The sequence below is a fragment of the Corvus hawaiiensis genome, chromosome Z (genome assembly GCF_020740725.1).
Source record: "Corvus hawaiiensis isolate bCorHaw1 chromosome Z, bCorHaw1.pri.cur, whole genome shotgun sequence".
NCBI classification, from domain to species: domain Eukaryota; kingdom Metazoa; phylum Chordata; class Aves; order Passeriformes; family Corvidae; genus Corvus; species Corvus hawaiiensis.
In genome coordinates this window covers 71,653,964-71,675,384 of record NC_063255.1, presented here as the reverse complement: position 1 = coordinate 71,675,384, position 21,421 = coordinate 71,653,964, and the positions used below count along the sequence as shown (strand labels likewise).

Below are 21,421 nucleotides of genomic sequence, written 5' to 3'. Positions count from 1 at the left end.
AGAAACAAGTCTGTATGATCCTCTGAAATTAGTTGAGGTGTTCTCCTCAGAAATAATGTATATAGAGGAGGAATTTAGTCCTTAAGGCACATATGAAAATGGGATTTTATGTGTCAGACATGCATGTTTGGGGGTGTTTAAGTTCTAGGGTATTATTCTGATGTGTTGGATTATTTTTTTCCCCCTTATAAATGGTCGACATTTCATTGAGAAAGAAATAGCATGATTCTTTTTGTTTTTGGGAAATAAAAAAAAATTAGTCTCCTCATGAAACACGAGCTTAGATGATTTGCCAAAGACAAAACTTGCTATGTCTGGCTAAAGTTTAAGATAGACCTTGTGAATGTTATCTCTCTGAAACAGTTCTACAGAAATTCATAAAGTGGATTGCTTCATTCATACTCACATGAAAAATTATTCTCTAGTGACAGCTCTGGAGATGTGTTTCGTCTTTGTTGTACAGTGTAACTCACATAAATTGTAGTGTAAGAAATCCGTACCTTCCACGTGCAAAATTAGGCCAGCAGTTGGATTGTTTTCAATTAAATGAAAGACATAATATCCTTTTTAAGTGATTTTTATTAATCCATGTTTGAAATGAAGCTGACAGTGGCAAGGTGGCGAGTGTCTACAGAGCCAAATGACAGTACAGACTGATAGAAACATGCTTCTGCTTCATGGTAATTTGTTGCCGAGGGAGTTCCTGAGTCAGAAGTGCTGTCCTAGCTCTTAGTAGCACTTCAGGTTGTTTTTTGTTTTTTTTTTTTGCATACACTTGTCTATTCACTGTTAAACCACATCAGTTTTTTATGTTTATGATAACTTTTGCCAAAAGAATACGTAGGTTAGCTGCATGCTCATTGAGGTAGGTCTTTGTTTTTACAATTTCCATAGAATGCTGTGCGGTTTTTACATTGAAAGAGGTTGTGCAGGTCTGGTAACTGTGTCTCTTGCATGTTCCTCCTCAGACTCCTAGTGCTTTGGGACCCTTCATTGTAGTCATTCTTTCTCTGTTTGTCTTGTTTCCTACCTTTCTGATAGTTAATGCCCTTCTCTAAACCTTTTGCATGACAAATATATTCTCCTTGAGGTCAGCAGATTGCATACTTATAAAGTGGATTTAATCAGCGGCATACCAACCCAGTCTACTCCTTTGCTAAATAACATTGTGTTCAGCAGCTGCTGAACACTGAGTTAACATTTCTATCAATCTTTCTGTACTGACCTCAAGATCTCATTTCTGTGTGCATTCAGTAAGCTTACAATAGGTTACTAAACCTGAATAGTTTTTTACCCATGTGCATCTCTAAATATTCACTCTATAATTTACTATTTTGAGTTTTAATCAGTACCTCTCAAGGTTTGTTTTCCAGTTCTTCACGTTTGGTTTCCCTGTTTGCTACTTTCAGCATCTTCATCATCATCACCTTCATCATCTGTCATAGGTTTGCAAGCATAGTCCCGGAAGGGACGTCCTTGCTAAGGGTGCTTACAGCTTCCTCTGGGACCTGACAGAACCTATCAGCTGGCCAGTTTGAATATGGACAATTCTTTAAGCCACTTCAAGTTGTGACCACCTCTGTGATCCACACTTAAGAATAGACAAACTCCCCCCCAAGCTCTGTCTCGTTTCCAGTGCTGGCACAGGTGGCTGCGGGTCCTGTGCGGGGGCCAGCGGGCCCGGCCAGGCCCTGCTTGGGCCAGGCCGGGCCGGGCCACAGCTCCACACAGCTGCAAGGCCGAGGTGAGATTAACCCTTTTATTGCTGTGAAGAGCTGAAAACCTGAGGGAAGTGAGAGAGGAGATGCTTAAAGCTGAAATTCTGTTGTGAAGCTATGATATATCAGAGTATCCCATTGTAATTTCATGAAGATATGGGGGGTGGAGTGTTCAACTCGTAAGCAAAAGCACCTGCGCTGAGATAGGCAGATGCTGACGCTGCTGTAATTTAATGAGAAATTTGGACAGGGAGAGATGGACCAGATGAGGACTTTTGCTCCACACGGGAAAGGAGAAAACCTCAGTTCCTAGAGATGCTCCCAGAGATAGTCCTAAAGAGGAAGATGAGGAGGACCCTTTGCTCCCAGGGAAGGAGGAGGGCCTCTGTTCTTAGAGATGAAATGCTCCCAGAGATGGGTGAAGAGAACTTTTGTTCCTGAATGGCTCAACCTTAAAATTGTACCCCAAAAACTTCAAGAGTGGACCCTCGAAAGCAGTTGTGGGAAAAGCTGCAAGTCGGGGGAAGGGACTCACATTGTGAGCAGAGAGACCTCTTCCTAAATGGACTGAACAATATTTGGAAGTGGGCGGCTGTCTCGTTGTGATAATGTTTTCATAGCATGAGCAAGAAGAGACTTCTCTTCCTAAATGGACTGAACAAGGTTGTTATGGAAGTGGTAAACAGACTGAACATCTTAAGGGTTGTCTTTTCACATTGTCAGTGGGAGAACGGAGGAAGATGGGGGGAGGAGGAGAGTTCTGAAGGTGTGGTATAATTTTTTTTTCCCTCTTTTAGGTCTGTTAATAAACTTCTTTATATTTCAAGTTTGGTGCCTGTTTTGCGTTTCTCCTAATTCTTATCTCACAGCAGATAAACAGTAATGAGTATTTTGGACCAAACTACTACATCATCTCATCTCTCAGAGCCCAGCTGGTATTCCTGGGGCTCTCCATTGAATGCCTACTTCCTCCTGTAAAAACTAATCGTAATATTTCAGCTCAAACTTTCTCAACTACCTTTGAAGTTTCAAAACTAAGCACCATCCAGCCCTCATAATTTGTTCTTATTTCATTTATTCTCAACAACTTCTTCCTCTGTCACCTCAGAAGAAAGAGATTCATTGACTCTTTCACAAAGTAGTGTTTTATCCTGGAAATCTCGGAAGGTCTTAGGCAGTGATCACAGAAGGAAAAAAAAATTCTTTTCTTGTACCAGCTCCTTTTCTATGGTGGCTGTCGTTTACTTTTTCTGACAAGCTTGCTGACTCCAATGTATATGAAAGAGGATTTGTTACTGGTTTTCCCGCAACTTTTTTTTAGTGTACCTTTAATGTGTGTCTCTGTTTTGATTTATTTGAGTTCACAGTCCCTTGTGTATTCCTTATATGACACAGCTCTTCAAGGTCTGCTTTCAAACGGCTGTTCTGCCACTTACCTATGAATGCTTACATTTTCTTTTTTCTCAACTGCTTTGTGATGGGTAGTAGACATGTTTTTTATGACATAAATTATTTTAAGTTCGTAAGAAATGCAGTGGTTAGATTGCTTTAGGTAGCGTAAGTTTATCTGTGCAGGTAGTTGTGACTCTGTACTTGATATTTGCAGATATGGGACTCATTTAAAATGATTTTAGTTCCTGAAAAAGTAATGAAATACTTGATAAATATCAAGAAGAAAGCAATGACGTCATTAAAAGCTTATGCATCTATTCTGGTTATGGCTGAAATAGAGTTAATTTTCTTCACCGTAGCTGTTATGGGGCTGTGTTTTGGATTTGTGGTGGAAACAGTGTTGATAACATACCCCACATAGCTGTGCAGTTACTGTGGCAAAGAATGGAATAGGTGGCCTCTTGAAGTATCTTGTGGCTCTGTGTTTCAACCCTGAACTGGTCCTGTCAAGCTTGAACTTGAGGACTTCCAGTCTCAATGGTGCAAAGCTGAGGCTGTAGAGCCAAACCTCCTGATCTGGATATCATGTGATAATGAAATGTTGAGTTCTAGGAGAGAAGCTGCCCATATTGAGCAGGAGTAGTGTGAGGGTTCAGCTACTCATATGTAGACTGCATCATTACTTTATTAGGATTATATGTAGCAATAGGAATGCTTGAATACAAAAAATAATAGATTTTTAATGAATCTGGTGTAGTAGGACATCTCTTCCTCTTTTATTTATTTGCAAATAGAAGAATAGCTTTTAGATAGTCACATGTCTGAGATTTCTTTCTTGTTCATAGTTATTTTTACACTTGTGGTTTTCATATACTTTTAGATAAAGAATTCTCACATTTCTGCTCAAAGAAAATAACCTTTTTCTTACATAGTTTATTAATTAGGAAACCTAGACATTTGATCATATCAATGATCTGAAAATGGTTGGATTTTACCTTCCTCAGAGATGTACCTTAAAAAAAGGTACCTTAGAAAAAGGGGCAGACTTTAAGCCCTGTAAGATGTGTTCTTATATATTTCTAACTAGTACAGTGAATCTACCAGGTATGTGTCATCTACAGGCCTGTATACTTTTAAATCACCATGTGCATTTTTGATTTGTTTTCTCTCAGGAAAGGAGACAGAGAAAGCCAAAGATCGGTGTGAAAAAGCCACTATGAAACTTCATATGTTGCATAACCAGTATGTGTTGGCACTGAAAGGAGCACAATTACATCAGCACCAATATTATGATACTACGCTTCCTCTGTTACTTGATTCACTACAGAAGATGCAAGAAGAAATGATTAAAGCCCTGTAAGATGTATTCTTATATATTTCTAACTTGTACCATTTTCTATGTGTAATATTCTAATTAATTTATAGGAATAGTTGAAAATAAGAAACAGTGCTTGATTAATTACTTATCTGTCAGGGGTAACAGTTGAAAAAAGTCTATCCTAATGATGCAGACAGTAGTTCCAAGTGCTTACTTAAGCCTACCAACAAGACACCATCTTCTTATAAATTCTTACATATTGACTGCAGTATTTATATTTGAGTTCATGATTTGTGCATCAGCTGACACAGACTATGGCAAGTTTGCTGCCTCTCTGGCAGTCATTATTATGAAATTCCACCAGCAACAAATTTGGTTTAAACTGCCCAAGTGTCTTGAAAGTGATTGTGGAGGAGGGCCAAGCCAGATGCATGGTTGATGATATGGGGGGAAGAATTAACGGTATTATTGAAAAACTTGATCTCACTGTAAGGAATCCACCCTTAAAAATACAACTACCTCTTCCCTAAAAGATCATTTTTACATCATTACAGAGTATGTGCAAAGTGATGATCTCTGAGAACAGTTATTGAGGACTTTCAGCCCTCCTTTCTGGTTTGTAACCACCATGCTGTGTCTTTGTCTTAGCCTAAAAAAAAGGGTGGTTACCTTTTTCTGTTAGTATTGTTCATTTAGATGTGAAATATTCTTCTTTAACTCATTTTGTTACCTGTGCTGAAGTCGGTGTTCGTCTTAATTGCAGTGCACAAGAAGTGAGGAGAGTTGGGGATCCCACACTCTACATGGTGCAGGCATCATTAGCTTCTCTATGCAGTATCATATTAATTTTTTTTATTCAGGTGCTGCTATTGCAATAAACCTTTAATAAACAGTAGTCTCTGTACAATCCTTTTAATTTTTTATGCAAGATCATGGCACAAGGCTACATTTAAATGTGTGTGCTCTAATTAAGGTGATTTTTTAGAATCATGAGATACGATAATTGACTGAAGAAATTTATGATGGAACAAGAACTTATTGAAACCACTCATCTTTGCTCTGCCTGGAGTAAAAACCTGTAAAAAATATTTTTGTCACTACACAGACATTTTTGTGAGTTCTGAATGTATTGGAAAATTATTCTTTTGTAATAACTTCAGTGTACATAAAGAGATGCTGATTTCAGGTGTAGAGCCTAGTGTGACAACCCTGCGTGAAACAATACTTCCTCAATAACCCTAATTTTGCAGGGTGAATTAGTTTTTTAAACTTAAAAAAGTATATATTAATATTGCTAATGATTTTTTTTCCTCTTTTTTTTGTCACTGTAATTGATACAGATTCTCTTTCTCTTATTGCTTATTCTCTTTCTCTATTGCTGTAGTTGATGTTTAGCTATCTTTTCATCACAGTCCATGAACTATTTTCTGGAACCTTTTCACACATGATATTCTCAGAAAAGGCAAGATTTAATGCCTTCTCTTGTCTCTTTTTTGCCCAGAACAAGTGTATTGAAAAAATCCTATCACACCTGAGATCTTATCCAGGAAAAATGTATTTATACTTTTTTCTCTGCGTATTTGGCTAGCCAAAATTCATCAGTGTTTTTTGAGAGGCCACCATGCTTCAGATCCTGGCACGCTAGCAAATTTGTCAGGGATAAAAAATGAAATAGGAAATAATTATGAAGGTACATTATGAAGGAAAGCTAAAAGTTAAGGAGAATAGAGGGGTGTTCTGAGTATGTGTCACTGGATGCTATTAAGAGTAGTGTCACAGTATTACCTCTTCCTCTGACATTCACTCTTCACTTGTTTTTTCCCACTCTTGGAAGCAGGTAAAGACAAGGTTTGGTGGCTTGCACTTTCGTATTGCAACTTCTTGGTTGATTTTCTCTCCTCTTGTAAATATGTGCTTACTTGTGACTTACCTGTTTTTGTCTGAATGGCAAATCATAATATAAATATATATTAAAAAAAAAGTTAAACCCAGTGTTTAAAGGAAATGCACATATTTCTGTAACTCGTTTTGCCTTATGCCAGAATGTATTTTGTCATGAAACATGAAAATCTTTGGTGTGGGTTATAGAAAGCATGGCAAGTCCTGTGTGAAGAAGAGCATCATCACTGAACTCTATACATTGCCTTTCCTTGTAATCTCTCCAGTTTTTGTTTAGCTATGCAGTGTGTAGCTGCACTAAAATCAGCAGAAGGAGCACGGTCTTAAGAGACTCGTAACCAGCCTAAGGCTTTAGAGAGAAGGCCACAGGTGATGCATTGTTTCTTTGAATAATATATTGTCTTATTTTTCCCTTTTTAGCCAGTTGCAACAAGAGTTTGTAGAAACAGCAAATTGAAAATCTGAAGCACCTTCAGTGTCATCTATGCCTTCAGTGCCATGTTATACACTAGAATTTTTTTTCCTCTCTAGAAAAGGGATCTTGGATGAGTATAGCGAGATCACCAGTCTTGTAACAGAAGAGATTGTGAATGTCCATAAAGAGATCCAGACCTCGGTGGAACAGATAGACCCTAACTCTGAGTATAATGACTTCATAGATACTCACAGGTGAGCATTTTCATCTCATGTTTCTTCTTGGGAAAACCCTACATTAAACTGCAACTCTGCTTAAGTGTTCAGAGGAATTTGCTTCTCTTTGGTTCCTTTTACATTGTTACTTGTAAAATTTTATCCTAATTTGAAAATTATTCTACTTGCACGCACAGAAAGCTGGCTGAACGGTCTGCTTGGCTAGCTCTAGAAAAACAAATTTCCAGTTACATGAGAAGAGCCATAACTTTGGTACTGATAGCAGACTACACATTACAGTCTAGACCCAGCTAATTTACTGTTTATTTAGATGCAATTTGCATTCTGGGCTAAACTTGTTCTAGTTTAAAATCAACTCTAGGTACCTTTGTACTCTGCAGTTATTGCAGGTTGAGACTTCAGAGCATGCAGATAATGCAAGAAAGTTTTTACTTAAAAAGTAGAGTGTCTTTCCCATTTATTGAGCTATTACTCTATATCAGTATATGAAGAAATATTCCTAAGACTTCTTGCATTATCTTTTTGTTGTTGTTACGTGTGAATTGATGGTCGTCTCGTGCAGGTTTATGAGTGGAAGCAGGTAAGAGTCACCCATTCACATTGGTAGTTTTTGAGAGCCTTTATTGTGCTTTGAACTTGATTCAAAGAATTGTAGTGCGTTTTACTATCTCATGAGATTTTAGAATTATGTTCTTTGTTCAAAGGAAAAAGAATATATATCCAATTGCTATCTATCCTTTTATTTCATACGTAATTTTAACTACAGTTAATAAAATATTTCAAAACCTAATGATTTGCTCTATTATCTACTCAAAGATACATGTTGATTTGGAAATGATAACAATTATTTACTAAATTAGGTCATCAGAAGTCATTGAACAAGAAATAGAGTTTGATACATCTTTACTAGAAGAAAATGAAAACCTTCAAGCTAATGAGATCATGTGGAATAATTTAACAGCAGAAAGTTTGCAAGTCATGTAAGTCTCTTTGAAAATCTTTCATCCTTCAGAAATGCTGTTTTATGTTATATCTACGCTCACTCAGATCCTTGCATGGCTGTGTCCCCTTTTTAAGATCCAATTTCTAAATGTAGTATTTACAGGCAACAGACGCTTACCCATGCTGGTTCTATCGTTCTTTGCACAAAAACCTTCTCCTTAGTCTCCCCAAAAACTTGGCATCATTTTTGATGTGTGTTCCTCTCTGTGCCATTTAATACAACGCCCCAAATCTACCATGGGTCCTCCTTGGGACCATGCTGGTTCATTTTCCCAAAAGTGTTTCTCATTCACTGCTCTAGGAAAAATAGCAAAATATTTTGATGAAACCACTGAGTAGAATTTTGTGGTCAGTGATTTAAATCACCATGTAGAAAATTTTCATGAATTTATTTTTCTCTTGTTTTTTAAGTGTTTCCTTTTGTTTTGCAAAGGAGATTCTTATTCATTATTGTAACCTTTAGAATATATTAACTTAGTAACACAGATGTAGTTGTTGTATAGCATTTCACAGAGCTTTTAGCTATTCAGGGTGATGAACTGCCTCTCTGTGTTTTGTTAATATATTGGCTAGTTAAATATTTTCATTACTTTTGCCAAGTTCACCTTTAATCATTTGTTATGGGGAATGAATCGACTGCGGAGATTATTATGTGCGTATATTATCAGCCTCAACTTTTGACATAAAATGGTCCTGCGTGGTCACTTGTGAGATTGCAACTATTAATCATGCCTTAAATATGGGAAATTCAGAATTTCATTGGTTGATGGTGTTTTTGCTGTGTCTATTGTATTTCAGTTCGTATTTGATTTATTTGAAGTATTTTCCCCTTAGAAAGTATAACTGATGCAAATAAGATATCAGTGATATATGTGGTGAATTGTTTACCCACTGCTTTTCCAATCCCATATTGTTCCCCGCCGCCCGCTTTCCATTGCCCCTAGCCTTGGCCAGTCCCTCGGGTTCTCCCTATCGGTTCCTGTACCCCAACTCTGCCCATGAGCCCCTGAAATCCTCCCTGCACCCAGATCACGAGGTCTCTGTGCCTCTGGGGATCGCTGGGACAAGATGTAACCATTAAAGGTCCTCTTAAACCCTCATGGAGAGACCCTTCTCGCCTCCTTCGCCGTCACTGTGTTGTAGAGCTGATAGGTAGCCAGAGCAAAACTGCGGAGCCGTCCAAAATGGGCTACGGGAGGGTGACAGTGGTCACACTGCCCTAAGCAGCCCCCCTGAGCTCTCAGGAAAGCTGTAGCTTGCTAAACTAAACCTAGCACTACAACAGGTATATTGTGGTAATGTGGGAGGTTTTACATTTGGTTTTGTGTTTTTTTTAGTTTCATTTGTTTAATCAAACTATGATCCTTATTTCTTGTAAGTTTTTCTGAAAATCAAAATCAAACTGAGGTATTTCAAATGTAAATGTATTGCAGTGTCTTCTGCAGGTTACTCTAATCCCTGTGTTTTCTCAACATGAGAGAAACTCTGGATTTTATTAATTCCTTTTTAAGGTTGTTAATCATCCTCTCTTTCCTGTATAATTTGATTACTTTTCGTAAATCTATTCCTTTGATAAGTATTGAAATAATTTTTTTAATATGAAGGATTTGCCTCCTTAGTCATAAAGCAGCTTTATCTTATGAAAGGATCCCATGATGGTTAAGCCCACCCTGTTCCTTTAAACGTTTCTCTTTTTAATATGTTCTGCATCATTACTGTATTGAGATTATTCCTGCCTACAACTCTGTAGATGTTGTACATCTTGATGTGCTTCAGCACAGTAACAAGAAATATATTAATATTGAACCTCCCTTTTCAATAGAATATTACAATTTTTCTAAGATTCTGCCTTCCATAGCTCAAAAAGGTAAGTTCTTGTTTGGCTTGCCTTTTGTATCCCACTGTTTAGAAATGAGACAGCAACATATCCAGGTAAAAGAGATGAAATGTTGCTTTTCTGATAAACATTTCTGATGAAATGTATAATTGTGTTATAAATGCTATGTCTGTATATTTGCCTACATATATACATTTTCAGTACAATTTTCATTGTGTTCTCTTGCAAATCTTACATTCATCCACTTGAAATTGTTTCGTGAATTTGGGTGAGAAATTTTATGGTGTGGCATTATTTCTGGAACAGGAATCAGGTATCTCTATTAAGTTGCTGTCTTTAAGGTGTTCACTTTCTGGTATAGATTTAGGACTCTGAGAAAAACAGTTAAACTGTATTAGGTCAGACCTTCTTCAGTCATGTTCAGTGTGTAAAAGTATCTGTTGTCCATAGAATTTTTGGTCAAGGAATTCCAGAAATTAGCTTCCTATTTTGTGAACCTGCTGATACCTTTTTTCATTTTATGTCTCTTAAGCTTTTGTTTTGGAAGAGAATAGGAACAATCTATTCCTTTCTGCCTATGATAATATAAATTTCTGTTCACCTTCTGTTCTGTGATCTCTATTTCAGAGTGTTCTTTTAGCTTTAGTCTGTCCTTTCGCAAAGCTTGCTCATCCTTTAGTTATCTTGTAGTCTTTATTTAAATGTTTTCAAGGTTACTATATTGGTTTTGAGATTAATGACTAGACTTTTACAGGTAATCCAGATACATAATTTAGAGAGAGGCCTTCAAAAGTTTCCTGTGTTCTTACTTTGCTTTGGTTTTAACAAATCCTAGAGAATCATTCAATTTGACTTTCTGACCCCAGCAGCTCATCAAGCCAGGGTTTTCAGGGAATCATCTACTGTATCTCCAAGATTTCATTTTTGAGTGGTAATGGTCATTTTAGAACCATGCTCCATTCTCCACATAAGGCTTTGGATTATTTTCTCCTTACTGTATATTTGCCTATTTCCATATGTGTTGAAATGACAGCCCAGGTATAGTGTGTCATAGAGTCCATAATAATCCCTTTTGCATGCCTTACATTCAGAGCCTTCCTCCTACCTCAAGTAACATTGTGTGATCAGCATTCTTTGTCACTTTTCAAACTCTTATTTGGATTATTAAGATCATATTAGGCAGTGCAGATTATTTATGAAGGTTCACTGTCCCGTGGGACTATAAAAAGTGTTTAGTCTTATCCTGTTTATCCTTCTGCTTTTTAATGCAGGTGAGAACCCTTTATTTTTTGTTGCAGTTCTCTGTATCTGTTGTTACTCATAGACCTTGTAAACTGTGTTTTAGGTATGTTATTACAGTCTTGCCTTAAAGCCAGTGCAGCCAAAAAGCCTCCACTGCATTAACTCTGTATGACTAGAAATTTGCAAGTAAGAGAAGTGTACTACATATTTATCCGTAGTTGATGACTTTTTAAAAAATCAGTTCTGTACATGATGAAACAATAGAAATTTGACTTTTGATCTTTAGTATTGAAAGTGTGACCTTAGAGCTTTAAAATGCTATGTCATTATGTTTCTGCAGAGGAGAACTACCTTCAGTATCTACCAAATAAAATAAGTGCACATGGTGGATTTATTTCACAAACATTTAAAACATTCAGAAACATATATTGATTTGTAATCAATAATATTTGGTTGAATCAGCTGTTTTATTGAGTATGCAATGGAAGAATGACAGTTTTGCATCATAACTGTTTAATGGTTTTAATAAAGTATTTTTTAAGGGAGTGTGATGAGAAAACTGGCTTTTACATTTTAAGGTAAACTTATATTTATGAATAAAGTTTTGACAATAGGAGTTAGTTAAAAGTCAGTGTTGACCAGCTAACCTTTCTAAGGAATGAGTTAAGGTGTCTTCCGATAAATATTAATAAATGTCACTGAATACTACTGAGAAATTCTGAAAAGTATAGCAGAATAAAAGTTTACGCTTTGAAGAGATATGCATTAAAAGCTGAGAGCATATTCATATCCAATTATTCTGAAATACAAGTTCTGTAAGATCAAGGATTTATTTTAACTGATAGATGCAGCAGAATGGAGCTTATAACTAAAGAAATACAAAAGGAAGCTTTCCAGGTAGGGGTATTGTGTGGTTAGTGATCAATTGGTTAGTAATAGAAACCCTTTTGTAAACTGACTGTATCCAGAAGGCAAATACGACACCCCAAGAAAATTCCTTTGGCAGACCTCAGCCAAGATGATACAAGACAGATGCAGCTAGTCAGCTGTTGCCAGTTTGAGTAAAAGTTATTGTTTAAACAAAAAATAGATTTTGAGTAGAAGGAGGCAAGTGAGTTTGGTGTATATGATAGCTTTTTTTTCTTTTCTCTAAGATAAATAAAAATGTCCTGAAGTATCTCAGAAGTTTCAGGAAGAACTACATCAACTTAATATTTTGATCTGATGCTGCAATATAAAATATAAAATCTAATATTTTTAAAGTGGTGAAATAAGGAAGATATTGGATCTGCATGTATATACTCTTCCCTTCCAGTGATGAACAGTCTTATTAATTAGGTTTTAATTTCATGACTATTGATGTAAGATCATTAGATAAAACATCTGCTTCTTGTAAATCAGTTGTTAAGCAAAAACAATGTAGATTAAAATTTTATTTAGAAAGCTGATCAAAAAGCAGTTAAAAATTGTTAATTACTTTCTTTAGCAAGATATTGAAATAAAAAACATTAGTTGGCAATAAGTTGGAGACCCAGTGTAAGAAAACACAGAGAAGTTCAGCAATACAGATTTTGATAGCCTAAAACTAATAAAAATATCTATGAAAAGCGGAGCTGTGAGGATGTTACTTTGAGGGAAATGTTTTAAGTATTTATCTTATCTCAAACACATGTGGAAGGTTTGTCTTTTGGGAAATAAATTTTGGTCATTCACTCTCTGGCTTTTTAAAGTAATTTAAGTCTCCTAGAATAAAACGTATGACTGAGTACAGATCATATATAATCAACATTGTATAAAATGCATTGGAAGGAGAGGACTGATTCAGTGTTTAGAATCAAGTAATTCAATTTGGTATGTATGGCCATGTGGAATGTGCCTCCTAGATATTTAGAGAGTTGGGTGTGCCACTCCCTGGTCTGGAATGGTTTTGGTCCATAGATCTTTGCAGTGGTAATTACTACATGTATTTTGCTTGTGTTCCACTCTTTACTTCAGTAATTTTATTGAAATTGGGCTTGAAAGTACAGGGGAAATAAAGTAAGATAGTCAAAGATGCATAGATAAATACCAAGAAGGAAACAAAATGTACATGCTTATTTATTTTTAAGAGATTGTTCTGACTTAACAATTTATTGAAGTCAACATTGATATGCATTTTAGAAGTCATCATTATGTAAGACATTTACATGCATTGTTCAGAATGTAAATGTTGTTGTATATTCACTGATTTTTTTTTTTTGTTACTGGAATATTTACCAGGATAATTACAAAGTGTCAGTAATGGTTTTAAAGTGTAATAACCCCTTCTCTGTTAGTATTGAGTGTTTTTGTACAGTTTTATCTTTACTTTGAATTAACCATTGCCAGAGATTGTAACATAAAAAGGATAATTGTGAATCAAGATGTAATCACTATTACAACAGAAAGTGATCATTTGTATTTTTGCTATTTCTAGAAGTAAATACAACCCAGCTACTGATTCTGGGTATTTATTTAACGCATGCTTTAGGAGTTGGAAGGCTTTTGTCTTTCTTAAAGCATCTCATAATTTAGCAATATATTAGGAAGGCATTAATTCACAGAACTCATCATGTATTTTTGGAAAAAATACTTCTTGATAGGAGAACCTGCAGGCAGCAGATCATTCTGTAACCTTGTTTGTATACAGAGGCTAGTATGGAATCTGTAATAATGCAGATTCCCAATGTAAAGGTATATCCACACAAAAAAAGAAAAAAATTATCACCAAGCGCTGAGTGAGATAAAAAAAAAAAAAAAAAAAAAAAAAGCTCTTTTACATCTTCAGGAAAAAGATTACAATGTTCCCAAATCTATGCAATTTATGCATTCACAACTTGGGTTTCTGAAATCTATTTTACAGGTTAAAAACAGTAATAGAAGAACTGATGCAGACACAGCAAACCCTTTTGAGCAAAGAGGAACTGGTGTTGGAACTAGAGAAAAAAATAGAAGAGTCCTCTAAGACATGTGAAAAGAAATCTGAGTAAGTTGAAATTAAATTTCGAAATACAATCATTTGAGGGGGGGAAATGTCTATAATGCAATTCTTAAAACTTAAATAAGAAATAACTTTCACTAATCTTGTTCTGCTTTTGTGTGTAGCAATTACTGTGAAAAACAACAGTAAATTAGTTTCTCATCTCTAAAATAACCCTTGCCCACTGCAGACCAAAACCCATTGAAGAATTGAGCAGCTCCATGAGTTTAATATAATTGTCATCGTTTCAGCATGGCTCAAGAGCTGGACCTTTCATTAGTTCAGTTCAACTTGATCTGAGAAGATGAGTGAATTCAGTTGCCTTTCTGTTTGACAGAATTCCTTGTATAGGTATAATTCTGTGAAAGGCTTTCAGAGTCGTGCACGACTTGTTCTTATTCAGTAACATGTTTGGAACTTGTGAGGTTAAGTTCATTCTTCTTTGCATTTCCTTTACAAAAGTGTAGATGTAAAGAATGTAAATCTCATATCCTGTACTACTGCATAGTAAATACCAAAGGTGAGGGCTTAATGAGTGTTGTAGTGCACCATAAATAAAACATTATTATAAAGAATCATTTTTGGGCAATGTCTTCAGGTTTTTCTTCTACCTTTGGTTAGAAAAAATATTCACATACTCTTCTAAACTGAAGTCAGTACAGCAGATAAAGAAACCTTTTGTCTGTAGAGGTATTTTCTGATTCTTATTGCAGTCAGTCTTAATCTTACTAATTTGGTAATAAATATTACAGTATTTATTTACAGTAGCAGTAGTGAATTGGAATGCAAGTCCTTCAGGTAATCCTTCATTGACTGAAGAAGTCTTGAAGCTCTTTGTTGAAGTAACCTTCTCACATGAAACATTGTATCGTATTTAATTCGCGTCCAGAATGTTATTTATGTGTATGATATCTCTGTTTTGTTTAGATATTTCATGTCCTTTCTTTGGTTAAGTCCACATGCACTCACAGTGTGTTTTCTAATTTTTTGTTCTTGAGCTATCTTCCTTACTGTATGCTACTTAAAGGATAAACTGGATTTGAACTAGTTGAGTTTGATGGGGTGTTATTTGATTTTTTCCCCCTCAGCATTGTTTTGTCACCAGTTACACCTCTCTCAAAATAGTTCAGACCATCCTTGTATTTCTAACTGTGTGGAGGCTTATCTGACTGATCCTTTAGCAGATGTTTGTGGTGTTGAGGAGATTATTTCATTTCAAATTGCACCAGTACCTGTTTGTCTTACTAAAAGGCAGGGAATCTGGCTTACATATCTAGTTGTAAGATGAAGGCTTCCCTGAAATCATCCTTGTTCATTTGTCATTGCTCATGCCTACCTCCAACAAATCCCGTTTTCACCTTTTAGCTGCAGTGCAGAGTGATATGGATGTTTCAACTTGTACTTACTGTCCACAGAAGGTCTTGTCCAGCGTTGCACTGGGTTTAATTGTGACTGCATAAGGTCATGCCTTCTGGCAGTGTCTTGGTGCTATTATCCTGGCACTAATATCCTTTTCCATCTTCAAATGATGATATTACCTTCAACACAGAAAATGTTTTAACTGTATGTTATTTATATGTGTGTATGTCAAGCATACCATCTGCCCTCTCAACATGACAGCATATTGAATATTTGGGTTTTGATTTAGTTCAACTTTTTACCACTTGCTTATATGTTGCCCTGATCTCCAGGGATCCTTCACACAAGATGTCACTCTGTGAGGTTGCTAGCTATTGCTAGCAGCTATTGCTAGCAGCAAGGACTTTAAAGTTTGTACTCATGCAAGCCACAGGCAAGTAATTTTATAGATTCTATTTCCTCATGCATGACTGGAGTGGCAAGCATTAAAAGTTGGATTTGGGAAGCCAAATTAGATTGTAATCCATCTTGCCGCATTTCAGGAAAGACACTAGCTTTTCACTAGCAGAATATGTCTTGTTATCACTGTGTCCTAATAGGTTGAAATCATTCCGTGTTTGGGGATATCACTCTAGCCAGCATTCACCAAAGCCTAGCTGATGGTTGAAGCCTATTATTTTCACAGGGTGATGTCCTTTTTCTCTCATAAAGGAGACTAGATGAAAATACATTATCTTGAGCATAACATCAGGATAATTGTTCATTTGCTTCTCTGATGCTTTTAAATCTGTGCAGGCTTGTGCCAAATCTCAGTTTCAGATTTGGGAATCATGTCTGCATACCTCACACTTACGCCTTTTGAATGAATGATCGTTTGGCTGATGGTGCAGAGTTTTGTCCATTAGTGACTTGGTGTAATGCTCACCTACATGGATATGATTTGCATGTTTTCCTGCCAATGAGGATTTTATGACAGGTGGTTCTCCTGTTACTTTGAAACCCATTTAAATACTTATTTGGCTGAGCATCAGTTTCTGAAGGATCAATCCCTGTATGAACAACATTTGCCTTTCTTTTTTCCTGCAAGAGTAGGGCTTGCAGGAGGGCTTGTCTTCCAGGGATTGTCCTGAAGATACAGAGCAACACAATACTGTGATTTTCCTTCATATTATCCTCTTCTTCTTCATAGTTCTGGTCCATTTACCTCCTTCGTCTGTTTTTGTAGGCTGTGAGAACTCTGCATCTCATATAGACCACATTGTCACTGGGCTCTGGTCGACTGGTTTTAAGGGTGTCTGTATTATACTGTGGGTGATTCTGTCTTTCAGGCAGCTTCTGTCACTCTTTGGTTTTGGCAGTTATTTGGGATAATAGAGTCATCTGGGTATCTGCAGATACTCTAAGTGCTTGTCCTTCAATATGATTTAATCATGACTGTCTTGAGTATTCACGGGTATGAGTGGTATTCATAGAAGAACCATAAAAATAAGCAGAAGACAAAAAGTTGCTTTTAGCGCCTCATAAAGATGAATTTATTTAGCTTCATAAGAAGACAGTTATAGCACAGTCCAGAAATACTTATGGAGCAGAGGGAAAAAACAGATATCTCTGATGTGATGCCATATGAATTTATACTGGATGTGAGGTGAGTTTAATATTGCAAATTATTACTGTAACAACTACACTGATTGGAGTGAATTTCTCATCACTGGAAATCACTATGTAAAATTTATTTATTCTCTAAAGGAGGAGGAAGTCCAGTGTTTGTAAATTAAGTCAAAAGTGGATAAAAGCAGGAGTTTCACCTATATTTATTACAACAGGATTTTTGTGATAGAGAGAAGAGAATGGGTGTTTTCCTGATAGAGAGAAGAGAATGTGTTTGCTTGCACTGTCTTGTTGCTTTGAAAATGTTCTAGAATTGCCTTACCTTTGAATAAATGATGATGTTGAGGAATTATCATGCTTTTTTCCCCTAGCTTTTATGAAGCAAAGAAACTATTTTGAATCTTGTATATTTTTAAATTGTTATTTTTCTTTGCAGTATTGTGCTCTTGCTGAGCCAAAAGCAAGCGCTTGAAGAACTTAAGCAAACAGTCCAACAATTAAGATGCTCTGAGGCAAAATTTGCAGCCCAGAAAGAACTACTGGAACAAAAGGTTCAAGAGAATGATGGGAAAGAACCACCACCTGTAGTAAATTATGAAGAAGATGCCAGATCAGTGACCTCTATGGTAAGTTTTACATCTGTTTTACTGAATTGTGTAGCCCTGCCATTGTCCTTCAGACCCAGGATCAGAGTATCAAGATACTCACTGGAGTGATTAAAGTGAATGGACTTCACTTTGCATTTTTGGAGAGCTGTTTGGACGAGCAGTTCAGTTGCGTGATTTCTTTTTATTTCTAAGTGGCCATAACTCCTAACAATCTGTGTCTGGGGACTTGATTGTTCTTCTCTACACTTGATGCTTAGATTTTCATTACACTCTTTTATAATGAAAAGACTTAACCCTTACATAGATTTAGTAAATTTGACTGAGTAGCTGTTGGTAATTTCCTTGGCTGTGTTGAAGAAACACATCTACAGTTGTAGATAGAAAGTTAACAGCAAAAGCTCTTGGATTTGCTGTATATGTAATTGGGAAATGAATTTTATGTACTGTAATTACTCTTTTCTTAAACAGAAATGAACATTGGTTTCTTTGCAGTTTATTTTTAAATGTTTACATGCTCTTAATAATTAAAAAGAAATTTTTTTGGTCTAATGAGATCTCATGTAATTTAAATAAGTACCTTACGTGGCTAATATTTTGTGTGACTTCCTTTTCTCAGTTGTATGCAGCTATGTGCAGAGTTTGTAGGCCACATAAAAAAGCAAACAAACAGTACCTGTTTACTAAAGGGACAAACAGTAGTGTTTGCCTTTGTGGATTGGTTTTGACATGTAGGAGATATTTGTGATTTTTTTTCTTTGAGGTTTAGCCTGGCATTCTTTTTGGCCCATGGGGCAATAGCTCTGTGAAATGTAATTAAATGGCTGTTTGTGAGAGGAAAGCTTTTTTCTTCCTCTGTCTATTTGTGGAACCGTTTGATTCCCATTCTACAATTACACTTGATTGTCAGCATTCTCTTGCTTCCACTGCTGTTTAATATTTACAAGGCACTATGAGGTGGTTGTCATTTACCCTGGTACAAAACGTTATTTTACAAAGCTTGTATGCTTGTCGTGACCTGGAAGTTTAAAAAGTACAAAAAGTTGAAAAAAGAGAAAATAAGAAGCAGGATAATGATTGCAGAAGATTAGGAGGCTTGGAATGCTTTTGGGGTAGGCTATCTTGTTAGTTATTTAATGTTATGCCCTGTAACAGTGCTAGGGATTAGTTTCTGCTAGGTTTAGTTGAGATGATGAGTCTAGTCATAAGAATGGTACTCTTCCCCTTCAGTTCAAGATTACTGAAGTCTGCTTTCTGGTGTCCAAACCTCTGTTTCAGTGAGCAGGAGAAAATAATCCTGTGTGCTGAGTGCAGGCCTACACAGGGCCAAGAGGACAGAGACAAACAACTCCATCACTGCCAGCACCGTGTCACCTCCAGTGTCACCTGCAAGGAGTGAGGTCTCATCACGTCCAGTGCAGCCATCGATGTGCCCACAAGTGCCCCAGGGCAGATGGCACAGGGTGGCTGGTTCTGTGTTCAGGGCATGGTGGCCTCTGCAGGAGGGCAGGGGAAGGGGCAGCACAGAGCCATAGGATGGTTGTGGGTTGGAAGGGACCTTCAAGATTGCCTAGTTCCAACCCCTTTCAACACGTTCCACTAGAGCAGGATGCACCCCTTTACAAAACCTTGCCACTTCAACCCAATGTGAGGTTGCAGAGAAAAGCCATGAGAGCACTTCAAAAGGGGCCTAATTATGAGAGGCTTAGTCTGGTCAGCTTCTCAGGGAAAAGGTAAAATGGGAACAGGAAGTTGGTACAAAAGGAGGCAGAAATACATAAAGCACTAAGTGATGTTAGGTAAGCTGAAAGAGAGGATAATGTGGGTTTTTGTTGTTTTATTTTTTAAACCAGTAAGTGAAATTTACTGTTAAGGCAGCTTGTGAAAGTAAATCAGGGATATATTTGTATGTCAGTGATAATGTTAGCATTATTTTTTTACGTGGATTTTGTACTTTAAGTAACTTACTCTAGTTTATGTAGTTCTATCTGGCCTCTGTTATCTGAGAGTTCAGAGTGTCTGCACCTTTAATGAAAATAATGCTGATCATTCAAGCTACCTTGCAGAGAAGATCTGTCATGAAGTGTGATGTGTTAACTTTCATCTGAAGAATTTAAATTGAGCAGAATTACCACTTCCCTTGCTTCTTCAAGGCAAAGCTTGCCAGAAGGGCTAAGCCACTCTTGGACATGCAGACTTATTTTGCAGGTCCTAGATGTGGAAGTCCTTGCCTTGCACAGGAGACTGGATGGGACTGAAAACAGGGTTAACTGTGAAAGCAGGCAACTTTATTTCCACAGCTAAGTCAAGTTCATGTACGTGTACAGAATACAGCATTTACATGCAGCCTTTGGTACTGAGGCTGCCTTGGGATCAGCAGACATTGCCCCAGAAGGAAATGGTTGTGATCCACTGCAGCCTGCACTGGATCTGGTTAACCCTGCTGCTCATGCTGGTTTTTCCCTTAGGACCCGCAGGGGCTCCTGCACCTCAGTAAAGAATTCTACCAGCTTTTGGGCTTGGAAAAAAGACGGGAGCTAAACATGCCTGATGGTGTCAGTATTGGCCTTGCCTTCTGAGAAGGGGTGATCATAAAATGATCCTATGCCTGTGATGATGGATAAGGCCTTACACCTGGGCTATCTGCTCAGCACTTCTACAGCGCACAGTAGAAGTGCTGAGAGGTGTAGACTCTGGGGCATTTTGCTCTTAAACAGCCTCTTCCCAGCTGGTCACTCCAGTGAGCCAGAAGTAGTCAGGCCTGTTGTCTCTGTGCACGAAAGGACCACTGCTGTAACCCTGCAGTGGAGCAGAGAGGATCAAGGTGGTGTAGAGTGGTCACTGTCAGTACTGGGGCGGTCTCGTCTCTCACAGCTCGTGCCAGAGCTTTGTTCCCCACAGAGCAAGACTCAGCTCAGGGGCTGGAACCTCTCCTCTTTAGACTAAGACTGTTTCCCCTTATCATATCACTATCTGGCAGTGTAAAGAGTCACCCTCCATCTTTCTTATGAGCTTCCTTTAAGTGCTTAAGGGATTCAGTGGGATCTTCCTGGAGAAGATCTTCCTTTCTCCAGGGTGAACAACTCCTCCCTCAGCCTGTTGTCAAAGGAGAGGTGCTCCAGCCCTGTGATCAACTTAGTGGCTTTCCTCTGGACATGTTCCAACAGCTCCTTCTCTTTTTGGTGTTAAGGACCCCAGACCTGGGTGTAGTTCTCAAGGCGGAATCTCACGGGGCAGAGTAGAGGGAGCAAGTCACCTCCATCGTCCTGCTGCTCATGGTGCTTTAGGCATAGCCCAGGCTGTTGTTGACCCTTTGGGCTGCAAGTGCACAGTGTTGGCTCACGTGCAGCTTTTTGTCTGCCAGCATCCCCAAGTCCTTCTCTGCAGGGCTGCTCTTGATGTGTTCTTCTTTCTCCCAGTCTGTGCTCATGTCTGGCATTGCCCTGACTTGGCAGTCTTGACTGTATCTCAAGATGAAAAAATAATACTCTGATGGGTTGTTTCTGTAAATAAACATCCTGGTGATTTTTAAAATGGGATTTTTTTTTTTTTAGTGAAATTCTTTAAAAGTATAGGCCTGTAAAAGATCAGAAACTACATGTTCTTGCTGCTGATGGCTCTCATACCAGTATTGTTCAAGAGGATCACTGTTTCATCAGCTATAAATTCATTTAGGTTTCTCTACTTTATTTGGGAGCAGTTCATCTAAATGTTGCTCTGATACACCTGAATGTGATTATTTATTGCTTTTCAGAAATTAATTGTAAATGCTTGTTTTACAATTTTTTTTCC

The 21,421-nt window shown here is 37.4% G+C and overlaps 1 protein-coding gene across 4 annotated transcripts in view; it reads left to right on the top strand.

The window, feature by feature from the left end:
• FER (FER tyrosine kinase) overlaps window positions 1-21,421 on the top strand; it is a 161,984-nt gene that overhangs the window by 38,685 nt on the left and 101,878 nt on the right. For all 4 annotated transcript variants that reach the window (XM_048292938.1, XM_048292939.1, XM_048292937.1 and 1 more), the window contains exons 6-10: window positions 4,283-4,466; window positions 6,859-6,996; window positions 7,839-7,958; window positions 13,941-14,063; window positions 17,461-17,650. In XM_048292938.1, the coding sequence (XP_048148895.1) occupies window positions 4,283-4,466; window positions 6,859-6,996; window positions 7,839-7,958; window positions 13,941-14,063; window positions 17,461-17,650 (755 nt within the window). The remainder of the gene's footprint in view (window positions 1-4,282; window positions 4,467-6,858; window positions 6,997-7,838; window positions 7,959-13,940; window positions 14,064-17,460; window positions 17,651-21,421) is intronic.